We start from the raw sequence: 26,271 nt of genomic DNA, 5'->3' as shown, positions 1-26,271 counted from the left end.
TTAATTACTTTTTCTTTTACATTGAAAAAAATGACAGTTCAAGATTGGTAATTTCTAAAGCACCATTTTAGAAGAAATGCTTGGCAATTTAGAATCTTAATGACTTTAAATAACTCCAGAGTACATTTTTTTAAGTGTGTAAACATGTATTAAAAGAATGAAAGCCGGTAAACTTACTTGGGATACACTGGTTCATAAAGGTATTTGTCTCCTCTTGAAGATGCAATATGAAAAAACAAGATGTAACCATTTGCTGTCTGAAAGAGAAGTTTAATTAACCATGAATTAGAAAGTTGTAACTGTCATCCTAAGTTGTAATTTTATAGGACTAGAAAAAGAAATCTTGTTTAACCCTCTCCTGAAAAATTAGTCTTTCTACATGTAAATGACTTCTCATACAACTCATTTAAAAAAGTGTTCAACAAATTTTAAAAGTGTTTTATAAACTATGTAATGAAATCAATAGTTTGTAGAATACTATGGACATAAACATTCTAAAATAACTGTAAAACTGAACAGATGAGTGCTGTGGGAAATACACAGCACTCTTTGAACTCTACAAAAGTGTGGCAAATAATTACTCTAAGTTTGCAACGCAATACTACCAAATAGGAAAAAGTGAAAAATGCCTGATTGTACCCTCTAAAACTTTATCATTTACTTCAAAACAGAATAATTTATGTAGCTAAAAAAAATCTTACTATAAAATATACTGTGAGACACTAGGAAAAAGAATAAGAGCAAATCTTGAAATTTCAAAATCTAAATATCAGTTAACTAAAGTCAATCTCTAATTTCCAAGACATGAGCCCCTGAAGTTCAAATCAAAACATCTAAATTTCTAAAATAACTAAATATTATAAAAAAAATTATACTAAAAAAAAATTCCAGTTTTGTGTGACTGAAGCAGGTCTCTGGCTATCCAGGGTTACCGTAAGAGATTTTACCTGAAAAACAAAACTAACTCAACAACAACAAAATATAAACACAAAAATACTGTTATATTTATGACCATGGTATATATCTGTGACTTACAGAGCTCCAACAACCACTTCACATTTACACAATTATATTAAATGCTAAATATTACTGCTCCTAGAAGATATTTTCAATGAAAAACCAAACAATGGAGTAAAGTGGCAGTTTTCCCCCAAATGTTTTAACCTAACACTGAATTTCTTTCATCTCTCAGGCAAGTGAATATGAATCCAAAGTCGAAACAATCAAAACCAAAGAAATCATCCAGGGTTTCCTATTTCTTCCCAGCACAAGCTTCCTGTTTTTCAGCTCAAGGAATGAGAGGAAACAGATTTCCCAGTGCAGCCAGGGTTGCTTTGCTTTGAACTATAAGCTTACCCTTCTGTAATACAGTGTCCAAAACTACAGTTTAACTTACTAGGATGGTAAAAAGTAAAGACTGTTCAGGTAAGATTATTTTTGAAATTCTTCATGGCAATTTTACATTCTTCAATAGAAAAACAAAAGGCTAATGGCTTCAAATCAAACCACAGCAAAAGTCACAAACACATACTACCTCATACAGAATGATGGCTACTGTAAACTTTTACTGTCACCTCATAAGGGCTAAACATGCAACAAAGAATAGTCAGTTTAAGAAAGTAACATTGACACAAGTGCTGTCTGGAAGATCAGTCACTCAAAGGTCAAAAAGGTCACCATTTCACACAATCAAATGCTAACAGCATACACAGCAAAGTATAAAAAGCATATACAAGACTATAACGTGAATGAGAATAAAGCATCACTTTGTACTAGCATTTCATCTAATACAGAAGTAAATATACGAATAACATCTTAATTTGCTATTTGATATTTGCTATCAGTCCTTTTAAATAAATATTTCAGACTTCTGTGTATACCAAACATGATATACTTTTAAATCTCAATGACATCTCATGTACTACTGACATTTGATAAACAGTTCTGCCTTTGAACAATTTTTAAAGTCTTAGTAATAAATCATGTTCCTTTAACAAAATCTGCTACTATGCATTATTATAATGACCTTTCTCTCCATGACGCCCAATAATCTTGATTCCCTCCGATAATATACAGATACATATAACCATTCAAAATTCACTAATTTCTCTTCAAAGAACAATGAAATAGCAAACTGCAAGATCTAAGTTCTTCACACTGGTCTATAGATTCTATTTTTATTTTCATACTCTTTATTATACTTGTTTAGAAGAAAACATATAAATTACCTCAAATTAAACTGTTCTCCCAATATAATAATACACCTATTGTACATACAGACAAGAACATACATAAACGGAAAGTGGTAAAAAAATAAACAAACAAAATAAACAAGCATGCTGAAATAAAGGTGATGATTATCTTTTAATATAAGCAATAGTCATCAAAAATTATTTTTCCTAACTAGACATGGAGACACACAGCTTTAATCCCAACAATGGTAAAATCAGGAGATCTCTGTGTGTCTGAGACCAACCTAGTCTACACAGGAGGTTTGGAGACCCTGCCTCAGTGAAGGAATGACTCCTAAGCAAGATGATTTAGTGGTAAAAGGTACTTGCTGCCAAATCTAACAACCCAACCTGAATTTAATCGCTAGGACCATTATGGTGCCAGGAGAAAACAGACTCCTGAGTTGTCCTCTGACCTCTATACATGCTCTGTACATGAACAACTCCATCACACAGGGGTTGGTCTGGTGCTATGTATTCTAATGCTAATTACTGGCCCCCAAGATCTGGTTGCCTCTAGACATTCTCACATACAATGGTCTTTTTTGTATAAACGTTACTCTACCTAATTTAAAGTCTTTTGGATTTATTAAAAGCTTTAAAGCACAGTAACTGGGCAGGTATCAACCCTCTAAGCTATTTTGCTATTTCCCGGCTACACAACCCAAGTTACTTGCCTTAATAGTTCCTGCCTGGGCTGCTTCTGTTCCACCAGTCCACCTCGTACTTAGGTACATACCACCCCAATGTGACTTCCTTCTCTCTGGCTCCTCCTGGCCTTCTGGTCTGTCTGACTCCAAGCTCTGGAACCTAAGCCCCACCTCCTTTCTTTGCCCAGTTATAAGCCTCTAGCTATTTTATTAACTGACCCCCAACAATACTCTATGGTTCAAGATAATTTCTTCACATGTTTTTCTTCATTGATTATATACTGCTGGGAAGAGATGAGGAGTCCATAAATGTTGAACAAGCGAATGAATATATCTTGATTTCTCTTACATCTACAAAACTTGTAATAAATTAAATAATACTAACACTTAAATGTGACCTCATTTATTAGTTTCCCTTATATAAAATATTAACATATCTGAGGATGTCTGTGACCTTTGCTTATCTGCTTACAAATTTTTGTTTAAAAGATCAATGTTTTCAACAATGTTATTCACTTTAATTCGGTGTTATACTTCTTTAATCCAACCTACAAGTTGAGAAAAATTTAAGGCCCAGAGATAAACTAAGGTGAAAAAAAGTTGATTTTGACTATTTCAAATTAACGCATGTAATTTCCCAACAATCTATTTCTTTTCGTTACACACGTGAGGTGTACATGCACATTACCACAAACCTCACAGCTAATGGTGGCAACAGCCAGCAGCATCCTAAGAGGCTGCAGCTTGGGCTGCCCTCATTCCAGAACGAAACTGAACGGCTACATTCTGACTTCTACAATGAACCACAACTGTCACAGAACACAGGAATTTGAATTTTTATATCAAAATAAGTCTACTGGTTATTCAAAAAAGGCAAGAAGGAAAAACAGACGAAATCCAACTAAACACTGAGTAAAATTTCCATGAAACGACTATCAGAAAATGTTTCCCATGTGTTTATAAAACTGACTCCACCACTTTGCCACAAATGCACATAATCTACCTTACATATGCTCTAGAGAGCATTGTACTTTTGGAGCTTTCTCATTGTGCTCATAAATTTCAACTATGATTAGTAATAAATATATCAAAACTTAAGACTAGGGGGTAATCATGGAAGATTGCACAGGAAATTCTAAAAATCCATTCACCTATCAAAACAACTGAACTTGACAAGGTTGAGCTAAAATGATGTCAAACTCAATTTAAGTGGAACACTTACAACACACAAGGAAAAGCTTGGAGTTGGTCAGTTTTATTAATTTTAGCTATTTATCTTTAGCCAACTCTGTCACATGTGTCTGGCTGGAGTAACAGTAACAATATTTGTTCCCCACTGCTTGACCGTGGGTGTTGACTGTTGTTTCTGATTACCAGAAAGAAGGAGGGGGCATTCCCAGGTGCTGATGGGGTTTCTGGGGATTTTTGGAGATGGAACCTATCCCCTTGTGTACCTCATTTTAAGACTTAAATAAGCCTTAGGCAACTGCAGGGCACAGTGGCACACACCTGTAATCTCAGCACTCAGGCAGGCAGAGACAGGTGGATCTCTGTGAGTTTGAGGCTAGCCTGGTCTACAAAGCGAGTCTAGGACAGCCAAGGATATACAGAAAAACTCTGTCCCAGAAAAACAACACAAAACAAACAAAGAAACAAAACACACCAAAAAACCAAAAACAAACAAAAACAAAAACAAAAACCTTAAGTAACTGGCTGCCAAGAGAAGACAGACTACAGTGACTGCAGAGACAAGACAAAAATACTTCACATAAATACTTCATATGACACGGTCTCTCAATTTTCTTAGTGCTATGACCTTTTAATACACTTCATGTTGTGGTGACCCCTAACCATAAAATTATTTCATTGCTACTTCATAAATGTAATTTTGCTGATGTTATGAATTGTAATGTAAATGTTGGTGTTTCCCGATGTTCTCCGGTGACCCCTGTGTGTTGTTCAATCCCCGGACCCACAGGTGGAGAACAGCTGTCATAACAAGATGCTTTAGCAAAGAAGAAACAAAACCCAATCTCTAAAAGCTAAGAGAATTTGTTTTTTCAGAGCTACCACAATACAAAAGTCACTAAAAATTAAAATCCACATGAAGAAACAGAAAAGTAATACATAACCACAGGAAAATACAGGATATTATCAAAAACATATCACTGCAAAGTCCTCCTCTGTGGCCTAGCAGGACTGCTCCTCCCTTGGGGGGTGGGGAGGTCAAAGAGCCTGCCATTGAGTTCCTGTCAGAGATAATCCCGGTTCCCCTTAAGATACCTGATAAAACAGGGCCAGACAAAAGGGGAGGAGGCCCTCCCCAATCCGTGGACTTGGGAAGGGGCAGGGAGAAGCTGAGGGAGGGAGGGTGGGGTTGGGAGGGAATAAGGGAGCGGGATACAGCTGGGATACAGAGTTAATAAAATGTAACTAATAATAATAAACAATAAAAAACAAAACAAAACAACAACAACAAAAAATATCACTGAGCAAGTCCAAGTACAAAATTCTTGATTTATTTTGGATTTTTTGAAACAGAGTTTCTCTGTGTAGCCAATAAAAAACATTAATTCATCAGGCTTAAATATATTCAGTGAGCTAAAAGAACGCATGAACCTACTGTTGTTGTTATTGAGGTGAGGTCAACAGGTCGTAAGAAAATTGCCCTATAACAGAGAATTTTACTTTTACAGTTTGTCACACCAAAGAAAGTACCAGAGTCTGTCAGGAAGCACAAAACCAAGGAGAAAATCTGGGCATAAGAGGCCATTACCTTGGGGCTGGGGAGATGGTTCCATGGTTAAGATCACTGTCTGTTCTTCTAGAGGTCTTGAGTTCAATTCCCAGCAACCACATGGTGGCTCACAACCATCTATAATTTGAGCTGATGCTCTCTTCTGGTATGCAGGTGTAAATGCAGACAGCACACTCATATACATAAAATAAATCAATAAATCTTTAAAAAAAAGTCACTACCTTGGTTTACATGGTATCCTGGCTAGTTTTATGTGAACTTGACAGAAGCTTGAGTCATCCGGGAAGACGACTGACAGCTGAAAAAATGCCTCCATGAGACCAGGCTGTACGCAGTCTACAGCACATTTTCTTACTTAGCGATTGAGATGGGAAGGCTCACTGAAGGCAGGACTACACCAAGGCAGGTAATCCTGGTTGCTATATGAAAGCAGGGTTAGGGTAGAAAGAGCCAGAGAGGTCAAGAAAACATACAAAAATCAACAACCCTGGGCCCACAGAGACTGAAGCACCAACCAGAGGACCAATGGGATTGACCTGGACCACCATATACATATGTTACAGATATACAGCTTGGTCCTCATGTGCGACCTCTAACAGCAGGAGCAGGGGCTGTCTGACTCTGTTGCCTGCCACCTTTGGATCCCTTTCCCCTACCTGGACGGCCTTGTCTGGCCTCAATAGAAGATGCTCCCAGTCCTACCTGACATGCCGAGGTGGGTTGATATCCATGGGTGGTCTCCCCTTCTCTGAGAAGAGGGGGGGTCTAGGAGATGGGAAGGGGAGGGGAGAAGGAGGGACTGGAAGGAGAGAAGGGAGGGGAAGTTCTGACTGGGATGTAAAGTAAATAAACTAATGAGAGAGAGAGCAAGCAGACTGAGCAAGGCATGTAAGGCGCTTGGCCTGTTTCAGCTCCTGCCTCCTGGGTACTGCCCTGACTTCCCATGGTGATGGAGTGTGAGCTGAGAGTAGAAAGCTGAAACAACCCTTTCCTCTCCATTTGTTTTTGGTCACAGTGTTTTATCACAGCAATAAAAACCCTACGTCACATGGGAAGAAATGGGTGAAGCAAAGCAAAGAGGCTTAATATTTGCTAGCCTGAATAGTATCTCTAATACTATTAGAGCTCTGGAGGATAAGGATGACCCTTATTTGGTGCTTGGCTCTCAGATACACAGAGTTAAAGGCAAGTTCTCCCATGAAAACAAAGACCCAAAATGTCAGAGGTTCCAAATCACAAAAAATTTAAAGTCATAATTAAAACAATTTCTTTTAAGTTTTATAACTGAAACAGTCTAACATCTACATTCTTTTTAGGCGGCTAACATTTTTGGTTAATTAGGATTTAATGCTATTATTCCTAATGATCAAAACTGAATGCAAAACTGTATCAATTAATGTTAATGTTGGCCAGTAATGAGAATCTACATATATCACAACCAAAAAAAATCTTTTCAGTGTGCTCCCTGCCTACACACACACACACACACACACACACACACACACACACGCACACGCATGAAGGCAGGCACACATGTATAGTCTTGCTATAGCTATGTATATAGCTCTGGCTAAATTGGGTCCTGCCATGTAGTCCGAGCATATTTTGAATTTGCAACAATCGAACCTTAGCCTCCCAAGTGCTGGGATTATAGGTGTGTGATCCAATGAACAGTAACGTTTCTCTTTTGCACAACTTAAAAAAAAAATTACAAAAACTTTTATCAAGGTTGTTATGAATGCTATTTGGACTGTGATATGAACTCAGAAAATTAATTTCCTACTAATTCCATGTGGGATATAGATTTTTCTTTTCTGACTTTTGAAAGCATAAGTATTAAAAGCAGTCTGACACTACTTATGACTCAAACAATTTTACTAGTTATCACTGAAGTTACTTTACAACGTACCAGTTTCATAGAAGAAGCCTGTTTACTTTACAGTGTTAGCCTGGATGCAATGTTTATTTATATGAGAAGCTACTTTCCATGCTAGGAGTGTAAGTCAGTGACAGAGTGACTGGCACGTGTGTTGCCCTAGGCTTAATCCCAGCACACACAAAAACAGCTGTTTCCCAAAGCCATTCAGTGACTATCAATTAGCAGAAGGTGGCTCTCTAAGTTCAGAAAAATGTTAATTTTAGTCAAAAGCTAAAAAGTTTTCTAACAGACCTTCACCACCACTAAGGCCTCGTGTAACAATAGTCAAGACATTCAGCTCTTATCTTTGAGAAAAACCCAAAACAATCATGGGCTTTAAAAGTCTGAGTTTCACATGCCTCGTTATCTATCCAACTAGGTTCTTTTCTGCTTTATATGTCATTTTTGCTTTCAATTAATGCTCATCTTAGTGGAGACTACTTCATTTTGTACTAAATTAATAGTTTCTCAAATTCTTTAATCATTTTATGAATCTAGAGATATTCTACACAGGCTAAGCATACAGAGCAATTTTCAGCTTTTTCACACTCAGCATTGGCCCTTCAAATAAACTGTAACAGAGCTTCAAATAACTGTAACAAATTCCGTAAATTACTACAGAATTTGATAATTCATCAGGAATTGAGCAAGTTAAGGGCACTTGTTACTCTTGCAGGGCCCAGTTTCCATTCCTAGTGCTACATCATGGCTCACAACCACCCGTAGCGCCAGTTCCAGGGAATCCAATGCCTATTCCTGACCTCCACAGGCAATACATGGCACATAGACAAAACACCATATACGTAAAAAAATAAAACACATGTTTAAACAATAGAGCAATTTTACTTTGAATATACTTTCTTTTTATTCTCACTTTAGCACACATATTTTTAAAATAATGTAGCTTTATTTTTTATAATTAATTTATTTTTTATATTAATCACAGGTTATTTACTTTGTATCTTAACCGTAGCCGCCTTCCTCATTCCCTCCCAATCCCACCCTTCCTCCCTCATCTTCTCCATGCTCCTTTCAAAGTGAATATACTTTTAAGATCTGAAATAATAAAGTGTTTTTTTCTAATTTTTCTATTAGTTTCAATGAGTTACAAGTATGATGAGTATTTAGTCTGGTAATAACACATATTCTGCATTCTTTTAGAATTAACTATAGAAAAACACACTTTATTTTTTTACTTCATTCAACAATAAAAAAAATCTAGATATGAATGCTTTGAAAGCATGACATAATTTTTTCTTCTGTTCTTTTGATATAAGTATGTACTAGTAATAAATAATATTTATAATAGGAATGACATAAAATATCACAGTATGTGTAGCACGTGATAGGCAATGTAGTTATGACAATTTATAGTGTGCTGCACAAGAACGTCGAGAACCCCACATGGTTGTTGGCAGCACTACTCAACTCAAATCTGTTGTCAGACAATACATAAATAAGTGAGCAGTTTTGTGTTCCAAAAAAACATTATTTATGGGCACTGAAATGTATATATGTGTGTGTGTGTGTATGTGCGTACATACATATGTATTCATATATATGTACATATATATACATTGTTAAGCAAAACAGAATATTGTATTTTGATTTGCTTTGATCATTTAAATCTGTACAATCTATGTGTAATTTATAGATTATATACAACAGCAACAGGATTTGTTACGTGGCTATGAAGTCTATAGCTCTGCTACAAGAAGTACAGAACTACTTAGTACTTTTGGTATTCTGGAACATTTTCAAATGGCAGCCCAGTGAACAAGATTTAGCACAGACTAGAAAGAGACTGGAAACAAGCAGACAGATGAGCTAATATAATAGTTAAGAGAACAGTAAGTGTACAGGTGCACAGTGGTATAATTCAGTGGCTGAGCACTTGCCAGCATGCACAGGACTCCAGTGTGATCTCCATGATGGAGAGGCAGGTACAGGAAATTAAATCTAAGTTCTGACTTATTTTCTTAATTCTCCAACATACATTGTCTGTGGGCTAGGGGACAGGGTGGCTCAAAAGATTACAAAGAATGGGACACAAATGTTGCTCTGAGATGTCAGAATGGAGTAGAGTTAAAAACGAAGATGCAGTGGCTGCAAGAGGGGAGTAGGATAGCACAGGCCCACAGAGACCAGCACAGCCTTTATCTCAGAAGATAGTGTGTGTGTGTGAAGGGCTGAAATGAGATCAAATCAGAGACCAGCACAGCTTTGTATCTCAGAAGATGCTGTGTGTGAGGGGCTGAAACGAGATCATATCAGAGGCCAGCACAGCTTTATACCACAAAAGATACTACGTGTGTGAAGGTCTGAAATGAAATCATATTGGAAACCAGTATAGCTTTATATCACAAGAGATACTACGTGTGTGAAGGACGAAAATGAAATCATATTGGAAATCTCAGTTAAATGCAACTTTATAATTTCTTAAGCAAATAATAATAATTTGAAAGATATACTTACTGACACGGCTATCATGGTACTATCTGGCCTCCATTCTGCTTGTTTGTAAGATCCAAACTGAGTGGATGATTTAGCCGGTTCCTTATATGTTACAATTAACACACTAGGCTGGAAGAAAATAGGTATATTTTATTTTAGGAGCATGTCATAGAAACATATATAAGCAAAATGTAAACACTACTTATAGAATACACTAGAAATATTTTAAGCTGTTACATATTTTAAGCTGTTGATCTGGATATCAGATCATCCACCTTCAATAATTCACGCAAGTTAACAAAGAAAAGCAAGCTGCTTTTTCTTTCATATCATATGCTGATTATGATAAACTGAACCAATAATTAGTAAGTTTTCAAAATAGAACCATGCCCAGATATGTTCATAGGTGAATTAAGCCAAATATTTAATGAAGAAATTACATCATTTCTCTAAAACCTTCCCTAAGACAGAAGTGACGGTGGGTAGAAGATCATTCCTAATTCATTTTGTGAGTCCAACATTATCCTACCAAAACCAGACAAAACTACTATATGAAAACCAAAAACCAACAGATCAAAATCTCTCAAGAACTTAGATGTAAAATCTCTGAACAAAATATTACCAAATTAAATCTAACAAGTAACCATGTACCAGGACCAAGTGGACTATATCCCAGGCATTCAAGGCTGGCCTTGACATTCAAAAGCCAATTAAAGAGACTAAAGAAGAAGAAGAAAAAAAAAAAATGACATCAATAAAGGCCAAAAAAAAAAAAAAATCTTAACAGGTGTAACATTCATTCAGAGAACTCCAACTTGCTAATAACCAGCTACAAAAATACCACACCTGTGGTGACACTCAGTAGCGAGAAACTCCAAGCTTTCTCACCCGAGGAAACAGGCGAGGGTGCACTCACTACTATTCAAGAGAGCACCACAGTTCCTAACAAAGGCCCTAAGACAAAGAAAGAAAATAAAGGAACACATACTGGGAAGGGAGACAGCAAACTGTCTTTATTCACAGATAACAGTGGCATGTGCAAAGTTTGAAAGAACCAACAGCAAATTCTGAAATAAATAGGCAGTGATAGCAAGGTTACAAGACAAAATATTAATACACAAGAATTGATCATTTTCATATATTCCAATAATAAAAAAGTATGAGTTATAATAAAAACCATGTTTCTATTTATACTGCATTATCCCAAATGAAACATTTAGTGTTATAAATCTAATAGAATTATGTACATAAGAAATATTTCCAAACACTAATGAAAGATATCAAATAAGCAAATTCTGTCCATATTAAAGGACAGAAGAGGTCAATACTGTGAGCATAGCGATTCTTCTTAGTTTGATCTACAGAGTCAATGTGATCTGAGCTCAAATGCCCCCAGGAGCTATTTGGGGGATGCTTTAAGCTTTAGATGAAGAGTTTCAAAACAAAGAGTGGTGACGAATGTTGGAGTGTTAATACTAAGTTAAAGATATCACTATAATACTACAGTAAACAGGCAGAAAAGACAAATAGACAAATTGAGCAAAGAAACAGAACAAAGAGCCTAGAAACAGACTCACACAGTCAACTGATCCTTGTCGAAAGCAAAGGACAATAAAGGGCTACAATAAATAGAAATTGATTAGCAAAAGTTCAACAAGATGCATACCTTACACAATTCTCAAGAATTCAAAATAAATCAAAATCATATATGTAAAGTGTAAAATTCCTGGAATATAACATAATAAAAAACCTTGATGACCTCAGATACAGCAATGACTTCCTCCAAAAGTGCAATATCTAGAGCAAATGATTCATAATTCATTAAAATAAAAAACTGTTCTGTGAGAATGCTATCAAGAGAATGAGGACAGAGAGCACAGAATGAAGAAATTTTGTAAATACTTAATAAAGAGCTGCTACAGAAAATGCACAAACTTAAAATTCATTGAAGATCAACAATCCCCAGGCAAGAGATACAAATGGAAAACAGTCTTTCCACAAGATAGTCAACAACATTCTTTGCTGTTGAAAATTCAAAGCCATACAGCCAATTTACACAACTGGTACTGCCTTACACAACCAAACACACTAATCATATAAGGTAGCATGTACTCATTACTTATCCAAGTGAGCTAAAAAAGTATTCACACAAAAGACAGTTTAAAAACCTGACTTTGGTGGCCCCTAGCACTTGGGAGGCTGAGGCAAGAGGTCACAAATTTTCAGCCAGCCTGGGTTACAGTGAGCTTGAGACTAGCTTAGGCTACGAAGTAAGAAAGGCCCTGTCTAAAAATGGCAGCAATAACAAAAGTAGAACACAAACATAATAGTAGCTTCATCAGTATTGTCAAAACTTCAAAGTAACCATGGTATCCCTTCAGTAATCAATTAACTACAGCAGATTCAGACATCAAGACATGAAAAGCATGGAGAAGTCTTAAATGCATTATTACTGGAAAAGGTGAATCCTACACAGTTGCAATTATATGACACTTGGAAAAAGACAGGCAGGAGATTTTTTGTTTTTGTTATTTTAAAAAAGGGATCGTCAGGGCTGGAAGAAGAAAATGAGTAGGTAGAGCACTGAGGATTACTTACTGCAGCATACATTTTAAAGTCTGGGTTATAAATGTCCCCCAAAGACCCGTGTATTTTAGGCCTGGTTCACGGAGCCTGGTGCTGTTGATAGGTAGAACATTTAGAAAACAGGGTCCCAAGAAATTAAATTAGGAACATGCCCTTGAAAAAGGCACTGGGAGACTGGTCCCTTCTCTCTGCCCCTTCTTGCCCTTCTGGGCTGTCATGAGGGGAGTGGCTTCCTCTGCCATGTATTCTCATCATGTGCTATTTCTCTACAGACCGCAAAGCAACAAGCCTTCTGACCATGGCCTGAAACCTCTAAAACGGTGACTCTTTAAGCATCATCTCAGATATTTTGGAGCAGTAACAAAAAGCTGACTAACACATACTAGAATGTTACACATTTCTCAAAAGCCACAGAATACAGGGTGCCAAGAGGGAGCCCTAAGTCCTATAATTATCACCGGTCGGTGTGGGGTCAATGGTTGTAACAAATACCTCACGTAAGAGATGCTGAAAGGAAGGGGAGTCGTTGAGGGAGGAGCAGGCTATACATGAGCATTCTCTGTTCTTGCTACTCAATTTTGTTGAAAACCTAAACCTGCTTTAAAAAATAGGTTCATTTTTAAAAATAAAAGCACAAAGATTTCCAGTCAATACCTACCAAAGGTTAACAAGGTGCAACATAATAAAAACTAGATCAAAATTCTAATTTTATAAAGTATATAGCCTACTCTGGAAAAACAGAATCTATGTAAATAGGGATCCAGGGAGACAGTGTAGTACACAAACAAATTGTGAGCAGAAACTAAACAGCGCTTCAGTTTCTCAACTATTTTCAAAGAATCTGGGTACGTAGTACCCAAAGAAGGACCATCAACCAAAGCTCAAGGGGCACCCAAGACTATAGAGAAATGGCCCAACTTATGCACTGATTACAGGAAATTTTTTTAAAAAGTAATGTTTAAGCAAAAGAGCTATACAACATAGAACTAGCTTCCAGAGGATCTCAGATGCAACAATGATTTTTTTCAGCCTTTAGCACTATATAGTGATAGTCTAAAAGTAAAGCACTGATTAAATAAAAGTAAGGTTTAGGTGTCAGCCAGCACTATTACAAACAGAAAAGTAAAAATATACAAAAATTCTTTTCCATGAAATGACTTCAGGTAATGGCAAAAATATCTAATGAAAACAACTTTCTTTTAAACAAGAAAAATCTAAGAAATAATATTGCAAAGCCAAAAAGCTAGCTAATGTGCACAAAACTCAGAGAGTAGCCTTCCTTGAAAGGTAGTGATTATCCTGACTCAACCTCTTATGTAGCCTGAATTTTATTTAATCAGTGCTTTACTTTTAGACTATCACTATAATTTATTATTATTTAGCCAATGTTCTGTCTATGAATCTTATGTGATTGGAAAGTATTTAGAAACCACAAATACCACAAATATTTGTTATGTATAGTGCTAAAGGCTGAAAAAATCATTGTTGCATCTAAGACCCACTTAGTCTCACCAACAAAGAAACAAAACAAAAATAAACAGTGGGACTACATGAATCTAAAAAGCTACCAACCAGCAAGGGAAACACTCGATGAAATGAAAAGACAACCTATGCAAAGGGAGAAAATACAAACCTAGCACAGAGACAAGAAACTGAAGCAATCCATAAAGTTAACAGCAAAAAGAAAAACAATTTAAATCAGCAATGGACCTGAGCAGACTTTTTTTTTCCGCAAATATATCAAAACAGCCAGTAGGCCAGTAGGCCCCCAGCACTGCTAATTAGCAGGGAAATGCCCATGAGAGCCGTGCGGTAGTGCCCCATTCCTGTTACTGTGGCTTTCATCATGAAGTCACGCAGTGTTGGTGAGACTGTAATCGGTAGCACTATTATAGAAAACCATGTGGGGTATTCTTTACCATTTTTTAAAAGAAACCATACAGTTTTGTAATCCCATTTCTTTAGTACTTATCTGTGTGTGCACTCGTGACCCCCATCTCCCAGAAGTGGTACTACCCCAAACATGTACAAAAAAGGAACTGAAATCAGTATTTTAAAAGTTATCTGCATGCCCATATTCAGAACAGCATTACTCAAAATCACCATACTGTGGAAACAACCCAAGCGGTTGTCAACAGATGAACTGATAAAGGAAATGTGCATATACAATGGGCTATTATTCAGTATTAAAAAAAGAAATCCTGACATTTAGTACATGTATGAACTTTTAATGAAATAATGTTAAATAAAGTAAGACAGACACAGAATGGCATATACTGCATAAGCTACTACACATGTAGAATCTCAAGAAGTAAAAGTCATAGAAACCAAGAGTCTAACAGAGATTTCAAGAAGTTGGAGTGGGGGAAATGAGGTGATCTGGGTCAAATACAAATATATTCTTATAAGAATATTCAATTTCTGTGATTTAATATAGAGTTTAGTAACTACAGATAATAGTATTATATACTTGAAATTTGCTCAGAAACAGACTTTTAAATTCATTATTATGTAATAGTAATGTATGTGCTGGGGGCATGTATGTGCTACATGGGACAGAGGCCCAAGAGATATTTTATGTGTATGAGTGTGTGTTTTCATGTATTTACACACACCAAACAGGAACCCTGTACCCACGGAGACCAAAAGAAGGCATCGGATTCTCCAAAACTGGAGTTCTACAAGTTGTCAGCCAGCGTGTGAGCTGAACCTGGGTCCTCTGCAAGAGCAGTAAGCGCTCTTAACCACCGAGCAGTCTCAACAGCCTCAGGTAGATCCTAAGTGTCTTCATCACACATGAAGGAACTATGTGAGGTGGTGGCCATGCTTATTAGTTGACTATAACTATCACTGTACAGGTATATAAAAATTTTATCATACATCATAGTTTTACAATTTTTGTCATATATTCTTCAATAAAGCTAGAAGGAAAATAATCCAAAACAGTACTTCATCAACAAATAAACATTTCTGGTTATGATAGGTTAAAGATGAGTCATGGAAAAAGATGGAAGCTAAAGGACAGGTAGTTTGCTAATAGGCAGAGATGAGGCAAGAGAGCATTCCAGGACAGGAGTGTCTCTGATAGCAAACTAAGGAGTTTGAACTTTACTCTTTAAAAGTGAACCCTAGAAGACTTGCAGACATGTGAAATTATATGGAAGGTCTCTGGAGGCAGTAACAGAATAGAGTTGAAAGGGTGAAATGGGAATATTAGAAAAAAAGGAGATAAAAATTAAATAGCCTTCCTGAGGAAGTGTAGCTAATTATATCCTTACACCTTGGTTCTTCAGACATCTACCTTATTGTGTTTTGCACGTACACATTAACAGGGATTTTTCATTATTAGCACACATTAACAGAATGCAAGTTTCTGCTCAGGGTTACTTAAATACATTATTTATAAGACAGTGATGATTTCCCAAGTTCAGCTTTTTATTAGCAACCTATAACTCAAAAGCCTTTCAACTCTGAATGTGATGGTGAGTTCCAGGTCAGCCAGTGATACACAGTGAAACTATCTCAAATAAGTAACATAATAAAAAAGGCTGTCATGCATCATATTAACACACATCACTGGGCAAAATGTTTTCTATGTATAATAAAGTTCTTTATCACTTTCATGTACCATCTATGCTATCCTTTACTATTATTCAAAAACGCTTCTGAAAGAAATATAAATATTTGAAATCAGTGACCTGAAACTTGAGATGAGCATGTATTTAATTCAGAATGAAAACATCCTAAACATTTTAAGGTTCACATATATACACTTTCATAGTTAAGAAGTCTATTAAGGAATATCCATGGGCCCCGTTATACTACAAAATGAAGTTCATCTCACACAATACTCATTTTAAGGAGCGCCTTCATCCTCCAAGCTGAATCCTTCTACAATACTCTTGACAGAAATACATGATCCCATCAATAAAGGCCTACCTCTACCACCTCACCCTAACATATACACTACATCTTTCTCTTCTTTTTCTCTTCCCTCTTTCTTCCTCTCAGTCCAACTTCCTTCCTTTTCATTGATAAGGTGTTACTCTAGCCCAGGCTGATCTAGAATTGCCTAGGTAGCCCAGGCTGGCCTCAAATTCACAGCAATATCCCTGCCTCATCCCCCCAATCTCAAGTGCTGGGGTTATAGGTGTGAGTCACCAACCCATGTTGTAACTCTTTTTAAAACATCCACTTAGGGCTTCAAAAAATTTAGCTAATACTGTTCTAGGCTTCAGTAGGTTTTCAGAATTATTTAGTTTTGTTTGTTTAGTTAGTTGTGCATGTGTGGATGTGGAAACACACATGCACAGCACAAGCATGAAGGTGAGAACAACCCGCAGGAGTCTGTCCTCTCCTTCTACTGGTCGTCAGGGCTGGCATTTATTTAGACTTGCTGGCCCCTGGACTAGTTTTTAGAACTCTGAATTAGAATCACAATGTCAAAATGGCAAACCTCTACTAACATGTCACACTGAAAACCAAGCAATAAGCCCAGTTTGCTGATGAAATGTGCTACTTTAATTATCAAAACCAAAGTGAGTATCTATAGAATTGTTTGTTCATAAGCAAGTCCAAACAGCACTAACATGGGTCTTTCAAATTTGGCCAGAAAACAGTCTGATCAGATATGACTCTAAAACCCTGGAATTCCAAATAGCAACTCAGTACACGGTAATGGCAACTATAATAGGTTTATAAAAGCTTCTCATAGAACGCACTGTTACTTTTAGAGATTTTAGTTTAGTATTCCCATAGTCTCATGGGCAACCAGAATTTCACACACAAAAGCTTTTTTGGACATTCTAATAACCAGCTGAGACTAAACATACGTGCCCTCCACAAAGCTGGTTTTCTCTTTTTAAGCTAAATTTTTACAAAATTTCAAACAAAATCTACTTATTCTCTGTTCTCCTCTGAGTCTCTCTCCTGCCCTCAAATGTCCTAAAGTAGCTTTTTGAACACTTCAACTTTGGAACTTTACTACAACCTTCCTAAGATAGACAGACAGACAGACCCACCGACCAACATCATCCATATTCTCAGCGAAGACATTTTAAATCAATTCATTCTAAATTATGGGTGTAACTGGTAGTCTCTTTGATTTACCTAGAGATACTTTTGCTTTTAACATTTTGTAACCTAGACTTATTTTAACACACATTGTGTCGTAAAGTTTAGAAATGCGCAAATTAAAAAGAGTATTTTCATAGGATACACCCCAAGAAGAGACGGCTTGGCAGGCGGAGACCAGCACGTCTTCCCCACTCACCTAGCCACAGACCTTAGAATATGCTCATTTTAAGCCTGATTTTCTAAGCAATAAAACTTGTGCTCAGAGTTTCAGTTTAACTGTCATGTAAACCTAGAGTGTCCTGAAGCCTCACTAAGGTAGTCCAGAGATTTATTTCACTTCATGCTCCTAAACCACCCATATATTCCCCCAAATCTAACTTTTGGAAAGTTTTTAATTTCCCTGTATGTGACATATTGGTTTGTATGTATGTAAAATTCTATGTTTTCCACATCAGAGGTAAGTAGTAACCAAAGCACTTCTGTGAAATGCAGAGTTTGAAAATGAGTAGATTTTAAATTCCCTAATACTGCATCTAACCCCAAATCCAAACAGATTTTATTAACATTGCAAATGTCCCTAACACAACTGAGACACATTTTAATGTTCCTCTTGGGAGGTGGGGAAAAATAGGGAAGCTTACAGGCTTCTGGCCTATCCTGCTAAACTTAACATAAATCAGATTTGTACCTTTAGAGGTTAAAAAAAAAAAAAAGGTAAAATGTTTGGTTTTACAAAGTGTTACATTCAGATGAAACTACTAAATTTAGAAAACAATGTAAAGTTCATGTTCTAATTATGCTTTCCAAATCAACTGTTAACATTAAATAGTTATATTAAATAAAAGTTGTTCAACTGCCACATATGTTGAAGACGAATCTCATTTAGGTACCAAACTATCTACAACGCATACATTTAAAAACCCAATTAAGCAGAGAAAGAAGTATCATATTGCTGATGCTGTAGCTGTTTAGTAGCCCGCTGTTTTCTGATACCTTTCTGAAAATTAGGTCAGCCAAAACTTAGTGACAGTCTCATTTACAGCCTGACCATGGAATAGTAAAACAGAAACCAAAATTATGTAAACTCTAGCATCAGTTTTACCACAGCTGTGTGTGAGGACAATCAAGGGCATTATTGGCATTCCAATGGTAACAAGCAGAGATCTAAAGTGTTTAACCAAATCAAAACCAGTGTTGCAATTATCTAGCAAGGGCAAGGTCAACAAACCTCCAATCTCTTTTCAAGGAGCCCACCACTCCGCCTTCGATTAGTGCTGTCTTTCTGAATGGGGAAAGGGCAATTTCGGACTCAGAATTCTGTGATTTTTAGACAGATCTCGTGCAAGCAGCAATGGCCGAACAGGGCTATCCCACTCCCCCCTTACTTTCCAAGTTAATTCTCTTATCTACTCCGAACTCAAGACCCAGGAGGAAAAAGCCAGGACTCAAAGCAAAGAATTCTGCCCCCACGCTCTCTCCAAGCCTTATTATTTCCAGGTGCGGCGCTGACAAATGTGAGTTCCTGGGCTCTTTACCATCCCAGCAGTTCTCCGGAGTCCAGGAGCAGCCAAGAAAAAGCCTAGAGTCCGTGATGTATGGAGGAGACCGAGCTGAGTTACCAGACCTCTGCCCTCCAAAGCAACAGCTCTTAAGTTTTTAGGAATCAGGACTGTAAATTGCGACCCTGGGTAAAGACCAACAGGCTTTCCGGAACTCCACAAAACAACGACCTTTAAAAGGGGGGGGGGGAGCTGGGGGCGCCACAGCTGCCAGAGTGCTGGGGGACGTTCCAACAGACTGGCCCGTCGGCACCCGGGGCAGAAAGGCAGGCAAGTCTGGGCTCGGCCGGGGAGCTCCGGGCCTGGCGCGCGGCTGTGGGCGCCACGCGGGGACTGGGGTGCTGTGGAGACTCTGCCCGCGCGTGGCGCCAAGCCGAGGGCGAGAGGGGCTGAGGGCGGGGGGGTCGCTCCGGGAAAGTCGTGAAGGGACCGGAGTCCCTCGGAGGGAGTCGGGACCGGGCTGGGGTCGTTCGGGGGAAGTCGGGACCCGGTCGGGGTCGCTCGGGAGAAGTCGGGACCCGGCCGGGGTCGTTCGGGGGAAGTCGGGACCGGGCCGGGGTCGCTCGGGAGAAGTCGGGACCCAGCCGGGGTCATTCGGGGTAAGTCGGGACCGAACCGGGTCGCTCGGAGGAAGTCGGGACGGGCCCAGGGTCGCTCGGGGGTAATCAGGACGGTTCCGGGATCGCTCGGGGTTCTTCGGGACCGGACGGTGGTCGTTCGGAGGGAGTCAGGACGGGACCAGGGTCGCTCGGGAAGAGTCGGGACTAGATCCAGGCCTCTCGGGAGAAGTCGGGACCGGACCGGGGCCGCTCGGGGAGGGGGCTGGGGGGAAGCCGGGACGGCAGCGCCTACTTACTCGGCTGTACCAGATGCTGAGGCGGGCCGGGGCCAGCACGGCGAAGAACGCTCTCCGAGGGTCGGACTGGACGTGGAGCGGCGCCTCGGCCGGGCTCCGCGGCGCGCAGAGCAGCCTCTTGGGCCAGCCGCTCAGGAAATACATGGTCCGCGCGCGGCCCCGACAGCCCCCCGGCGGCCCCGGCCGCGTCGGTCACGCTCGGCGGCCCCGGGCCAGGTTCCCACCTCCCACACCGCCACCGGCCGAGTCGGCGGCGGCGACGGCGGCAACTCGGGGCATCTGCCCGGGGGCCGGGCCGGGCCGGGCCGACGCGATGCTGCGCGACGCAGTCTCGGGCGCTGACGGGCCGCGGGTGGGGGAGGCGGGCGGCCAGTGGGGCCCGCGGCGGGAGGAGCCGAGGCCGGCCCGCCCCGCTCGCCGCTCGCGTCAGCACGCCGCACGGCGCGGGGAGGCTCCCGAGGCTCCGCCCGGTCGGTCCCCGCGGGCCGCCGCCGCGCGTCACAGCGCAGGCCGCTGGGGCCCGGCGCCGAGCGCTCCGTGCGTCCCGCCGGCGACCTGGAGCGTGCCACGGGGGGCCGGGGAGAGGCCCAGCCGGGCCCAGCCACTTCCCCTCTACTGGGGCGACCTCCGGGGCGGGGGTGGGGGGAGGACCGAACGGGGCCTCCGCGCGTCACGTGACTCCGGGGCCGAGCCTGGCGCTGGGTCTCTGCGACTCCGAGGCTGGGGTTCGGGTCTGTACCGAGAGGTTCTTTTTGTGCGCCGCGGTTTGGAAGCGAGAGCTGGTGACGCCCTGCCCTGACAGAGCTTACCTTCTAGGCAAGATCAGTGTTCGGCCACTAGACTGCGAGGCCAAAAAGTGCTTAAGTCTAGTCTTCAGGAGTTCGAAATTTAGTAATTCAGTTTGCATCCATCTCCCAGTCTACCAGTTATTAATGCTAGACGAAGCCATGATGGTGCTTTTTGCACCCCCAGTAAACTGTTCTGGAAAAGAAATGGGCTTAGTTTTTGAGTTGGGCCAGACTGGAGGTACTGTATCGGGGTGTTGAATTTTTGGGGGTGCTTAACTTTTGGACCTGGAACCTTAAAAAAACAGCTACTTTTTTTTTTTTAAGCAGTTGACCTTATAACTTCTTGAGTGGGAGTGCATGAAGGAACGATTGGAAGTGAAGTTAGGGGAAAGGGTGCTTCTCCTGTTTACCTTTGATTTCTCCTGGTTACCTTTTTCAAATAGTTGACCAAGGTTTAAAAGTAACAGCATTAACAGCAAACAAGGAAAGAAAATAACAATCCGGATTTTATAACAAGCAATGTAATTAATTTTCTATAATTGTTCTAACACTGCTACTTTTTGTAGGAATTGACTAAAGAAATGTCTTTTGTGCCCAGCCAGTCTCCTACAGCCTCCTTCCCGGTGTGTCTCACCCTGCACCCCCACCCAACACAGCTTGCCTGGAATGTTGTAAGCAGAGCAGACCTGGGAAGTGTTTTTCAGATGAAAGTGTGGATGAAATCTTGGTCCTTTAAGTTACACCGTTGGATAAATAAAGAGGTCCAGAGAGGTCTGCCTTGCCAATATAAAATTGTAGAAGAACTTGATTGTCTAGTACTTTTTAGACATAGTTGTATACGTGGCAGAGAGGAAATAAAAATGTGTGGCAATTCCATTGAGAATGTTTGCTCTACCTGTACTTCAGACAGCACAGAGTTCCTGTGCCTCACCAGTGCATCTTTCTGTAATGTTGAGAAATCTTCGTTATTTCTAATTAATTTTTAATTGTTCTTAGCTTTGACCTTACTTGCCAGCTTCCGATTGTATTCTCCTTCTGTGATCTTTTGTAGCAGCTAAGGTTTACAAAATAATTTTTTAAGGGGGTGATTTGATTTCAGGCCACAGACAAACGTCAAGGCAGATAATGTTGCTTTTTTATCATTGCTATTGGTGAATGTGTCTAAGGTCAAATGGCCTGAGAAGGTCTTTACACCAGATTGAGGTGAACTGGGATAGTGGCCTGAGCATAGACAGGAGGAGGAGACTATCTGGGCCTTTGACCCTTTGGAGTGGTGGGGTAAGCTATCTCACTCTAAAACTCCTTAAGTGTGACAGAAACCTTATAGACTGAACTGTCAAAGATTGTGTTTTAATGTAAAGTATACTAACAATTCCAGTGCTCAAGTCTTCTCTCCCTAGTTTTTTCTCCCAACATCACCACTCTGAAGCTCTCTGGACTACTTTGAGCTCAAGTAAACCGATAAAAGTTAATAGGTACATATTTGATTCTATCAGACTTAAGTTTTTTATTACAGGAATACACTCGATAAGGATACATGGAAACAAGTGCATCTGTAAACTGTGTGTTGGAGGATAATTTGGTACAATTTCTATAAAGAATAGTGATATTATGTGGTGTGTGTGTATGGAGAAAGACAGACGCTCAGAACCTACTGTTTCCTATAATTATTTTCTAAAGAAGCATACAGTTTTAGCCTTAAAATATACCTCATAAGCCAGGCATGATGGATGCCTATTGTGTTGGCTATTCTTGGTTGAACCCTTGACTACATCTGGAATTAACTAAAACCTAAGTGGCTGGATACACATGTGAGGGATTTTTTTTCTTAATTAAGTAATTTGATATGGGAAGATGCACTTCTCATCTGGATCTTCTGAGGTGGGAGGTCCACCTTTAATCTGGGCCACACCTTCTGCTGGCAGCCTACGTACAGGACACAGAAGAAGGAAGCTCTTGCTCTTTACCTGTTTGTTCTTGCTCTTGCTGGCAACTCCATTCCTTCACTGGATTTAGAACCTCCTTCTTCCAGACTCAGGCGTGTACTGAAGACCAGCTGAGACACCCAGCCTTGTGGGCTGAACAACTACAGGATTATTAGACCTTACATTGGTAGACAGTAATTGTTAGATTAGCTGAACCACAGCCTATAAACCATCCTAATGAATCCCTATAGATAGATAGTTAGAGATAATCTGAGATAGATGTAGATCCATTCTATAAGTTCTACTCCTCTAGAGAACCCTAATAGACCTGTAATCCCTGCACTTCAGAAACAGAGAAGAATTACAAATTCCAAGCTAGCCTGACCTATATGAGGCCCTATCTTATACATTTGATATACTGCAGAGGAAAAATATAGATGTCCTTCAAAAATTAGAATGTTTATTACTTATGATGGAATATTCTGTAAAAACAAAAAAAATATGGAGAATATGTTATAAAGGTGTGTTAGCTGTATTATGAAGTAATGAAGTTTACACATTTTATAAAGTATTCCAAGTTTATGAAGAAACATGTTTAACAAAGTATACACCAAAGTGTTGATGTTTAAAAATATCTTTAAATATTAATGTACTTACTGTTTAATATCTTTAAAAATTAATGTACTTAATGCTTTCTTTCGGCTTTTTTGCATATTTCTAAATTATGTTTAAGGAATTCATGTTACTTTTGTAATAAGACAGTATACTTTTGCTATAAAACAGTAACCTTGTTAATGGTTGCAATGTCCCTCCTGCTTCAAGCAAGGCTGTGTACCACGGACAAATCAAAGACAGTAATACAGTAATGTGATGTTTCAGCATAGTCTCAGGAATAGTGAGGGGAGGATTAATAGAACTTAATTAGTCACCAGACTAAAAGTAGGTTCTGTGTATTTGCCTACAAAGACAGGCTTCTCAAACAAAGCCACAGATGGATTTTGGTTCTGAGCACACCACTTCTAATGTCTGGAAACCCCGGTAAGAGCCTATGATGATAACCACCAATGAGGCTGTTTCAGTTTGTGACTCTTCATTATGCTTTTAGCATCTGCTTTATTACACTTGTATCATGTGCATTTGCTTCTGGGATGCTCCTGATAATTTGTACTTTCTGCAAACTGGTAATAACTGAGCTGTGTTTTGCTTCAAAGCAATATGGAAGTACATGAAAAGATATATAACATGAAACAGGATTGCCCATAGGTTGATAAAATTTCAAGCTGAATGATGAATTCCTAAGAATTCATTATGTTATTCCCTCCATGTTAACTTTCAAAATTTGCCAGATATTTAATTGGAAATATTACAGCATAGCAGAAAGATTCAGACTCAACCTGGAGTTTCAAAATTAATTCCAGCTGTAGGCTGAATGACTTGTGGTCTGGACAGACGACTAGAGATCAAAAGCTTCTCTTTTCACTGCTGTTGTCAGTGTGAACCTGTGAGAGCAGGGCCTAAAGATGAGGCAGAATAAAGTCTCATACAATAGCCAACTTTATTCAGAGCATTGGACATTTATACTCCGAGGGTCAGGAAGACTCACATGAGTAAGGTGTTCAATCACAAGGACAAGCCACACGTGGCAAGAACATCTTTTTTTCATAAAGGCATATGAATAACAGCTGAAGTAAACTCATTTTTATCCACTACACCTGGGAGAAGCACAAAAACACATTCCAGGAACAAGTCTGTGTTTTGAAGAAACTGAGGACATAAGACATTTTCTTAGAAGCACTCAGAAGTCTCATGTGTCCACTTTTGGACTGTGTTCCAACATCTTCACCTTTTTATTTTTTAATAGGTCATCCAGGGTGGTTTTGATTTGAGATGTAGAGAAATTTAAATGTTAGATTTGATGCATGAGTATCCTGTAAGCAGATTATTACATTAGAACAGTGAAATCATCATGTGTAGTACTCTGCCACCAAGAACAGAAATTCAAACTATGTCCAGTACTGTTAGTTACATTATTATATTGATCAGAAAAATCTAGAAAATAGCTTGAAAAGAGACCCATATGGTTAATAGTTCTAGTATCTTGTAAAACAAAAGCCCATATTTGCCTTTAATAGAAATACAAATGTTATATCCTGTGCAAATGGGAAGTTATTTAAATCACAAAGAAAAATTAAACATAGTGCCTTCTTCAATTGGTGAATGAATCTGTTATGGTCCTAGGGCCCAGGTGCAAACACGAGTACTTAGTGATGTAACTTCTCCTTTGCTGTATAGGGCCGTAACTTGGTCCCAGATGGGCAGACTTTATCTCTGATATGGTCAATCTCTCCTTTTGCCCTTTAGCTGGAGATTTGATATCTTTCTGGTGACTTCCGTCGTCTCCTCACCCTCCGCTGTCATCCTTGGTCCAGGGCTGGTGGAGTCAAAGAAGAATTCTTAATGTTTCAGTGGATCCATCTGCAATGACAGATGCATACTCCTTCCCAATTTTCTCCTGAAAAGCAAAAAATGGGGCAGGTTCATGCATCAGCTTCTGTATTTCCTTTTGCAATAAAAGCAGGAAGGTTAGAGTGTGCAGGAGAATAAGTTTATTGCTGGAAATAATCCCACAACATAATCTGAAATGATATTTAAGGGTTTATGAATTAGCTGTAATAGATGAATCAAAACAACCAGTTCCACCTGTTGGGCTGAAGAAAATTATTACTAGATTGATGACTATCTGGACCATGAATCCCTACTATACCATTAGATGAGCCATCAAATAAGTATCTGTGGAATGGGAGAAGGTCAGACAACTTTGGTGATCACAAAATCAGGTCATATGGGAACATCCCATAGTTTGCCAGCTGGATGATGATTTTCTTTCCTTCCATAGTAATCTGCAAATGAAATTTGAAAATCCATAGAGTTCTGTAAAACTTAAAAAGCTGATTGTTGGCTAAGCGTAATATAATGCAAGAAAGAGAAAACCCACATAATTGTTGACATCAGGTCCTCCCCTGATTTACTAATTGAGCAAGAAAAGTAAGTAAGCAGTTAGTATTTTATGGCCCTTACGGTGTAAATAGATCCATTCCAAACGTTTATCCTCTTGTGCTATAATACCTGTGAGAGACAATTTAGAAAATAAGTGTTGGTATAATGTTCTTATGGAATGTATACAATTTACCCTTGTTCATTCAAATGCTGATTTCTCTACCACACTATCTGGTTTCAAACCAGACATTGCATTGTGGTGCTTATTCTAAGCATCACCTATCTCAAGATTGTGTTAACATGCCACCATTTGTTCTCTGTATTGTCAGTAAAACAACCAGCCAATGCTGAGCAAAGGAGAGAGTAGGGCGAGGCATCCTGGTCCGGAGGGGAGAAGGAAGTGGGTGGGAGGAGTTGGGGAGAGAGAGGCAGGACAGGACTTGGAACCAGGAGAGATGAACCAGACCTAAGAT

General features: G+C 39.3%; 1 protein-coding gene across 4 annotated transcripts in view; it reads right to left on the bottom strand.

Annotated features, from left to right (window-relative positions):
- The window catches only part of Ric1 (RIC1 homolog, RAB6A GEF complex partner 1), an 89,347-nt gene extending 68,873 nt beyond the window's left edge, over nucleotides 1-20,474 (bottom strand). For 2 of the 4 annotated variants that reach the window (XR_009593152.1, XM_060388239.1), the window contains exons 1-3: nucleotides 20,089-20,443; nucleotides 10,033-10,140; nucleotides 178-257 (exon numbers count right to left, since the gene is read on the bottom strand). Coding sequence is in view for 2 of the 4 variants with exons in the window: in XM_060388239.1 (XP_060244222.1) it covers nucleotides 178-257; nucleotides 10,033-10,140; nucleotides 20,089-20,232 (332 nt within the window). In the remaining 2 variants the exon portion in view is untranslated. Of the gene's footprint in view, nucleotides 1-177; nucleotides 258-10,032; nucleotides 10,141-20,088 lie in introns of those variants that run through there. The other 2 variants (XM_021634261.2, XM_060388247.1) reach the window with 2 other exon arrangements.
- Between the last annotated feature and the right edge of the window lie 5,797 nt (nucleotides 20,475-26,271).

This window comes from Meriones unguiculatus, chromosome 1 (genome assembly GCF_030254825.1).
Source record: "Meriones unguiculatus strain TT.TT164.6M chromosome 1, Bangor_MerUng_6.1, whole genome shotgun sequence".
NCBI classification, from domain to species: Eukaryota; Metazoa; Chordata; class Mammalia; order Rodentia; family Muridae; genus Meriones; species Meriones unguiculatus.
The sequence above is the reverse complement of the archived record's forward strand: the minus strand, read 5'-3'. Positions and strand labels throughout refer to the sequence as shown.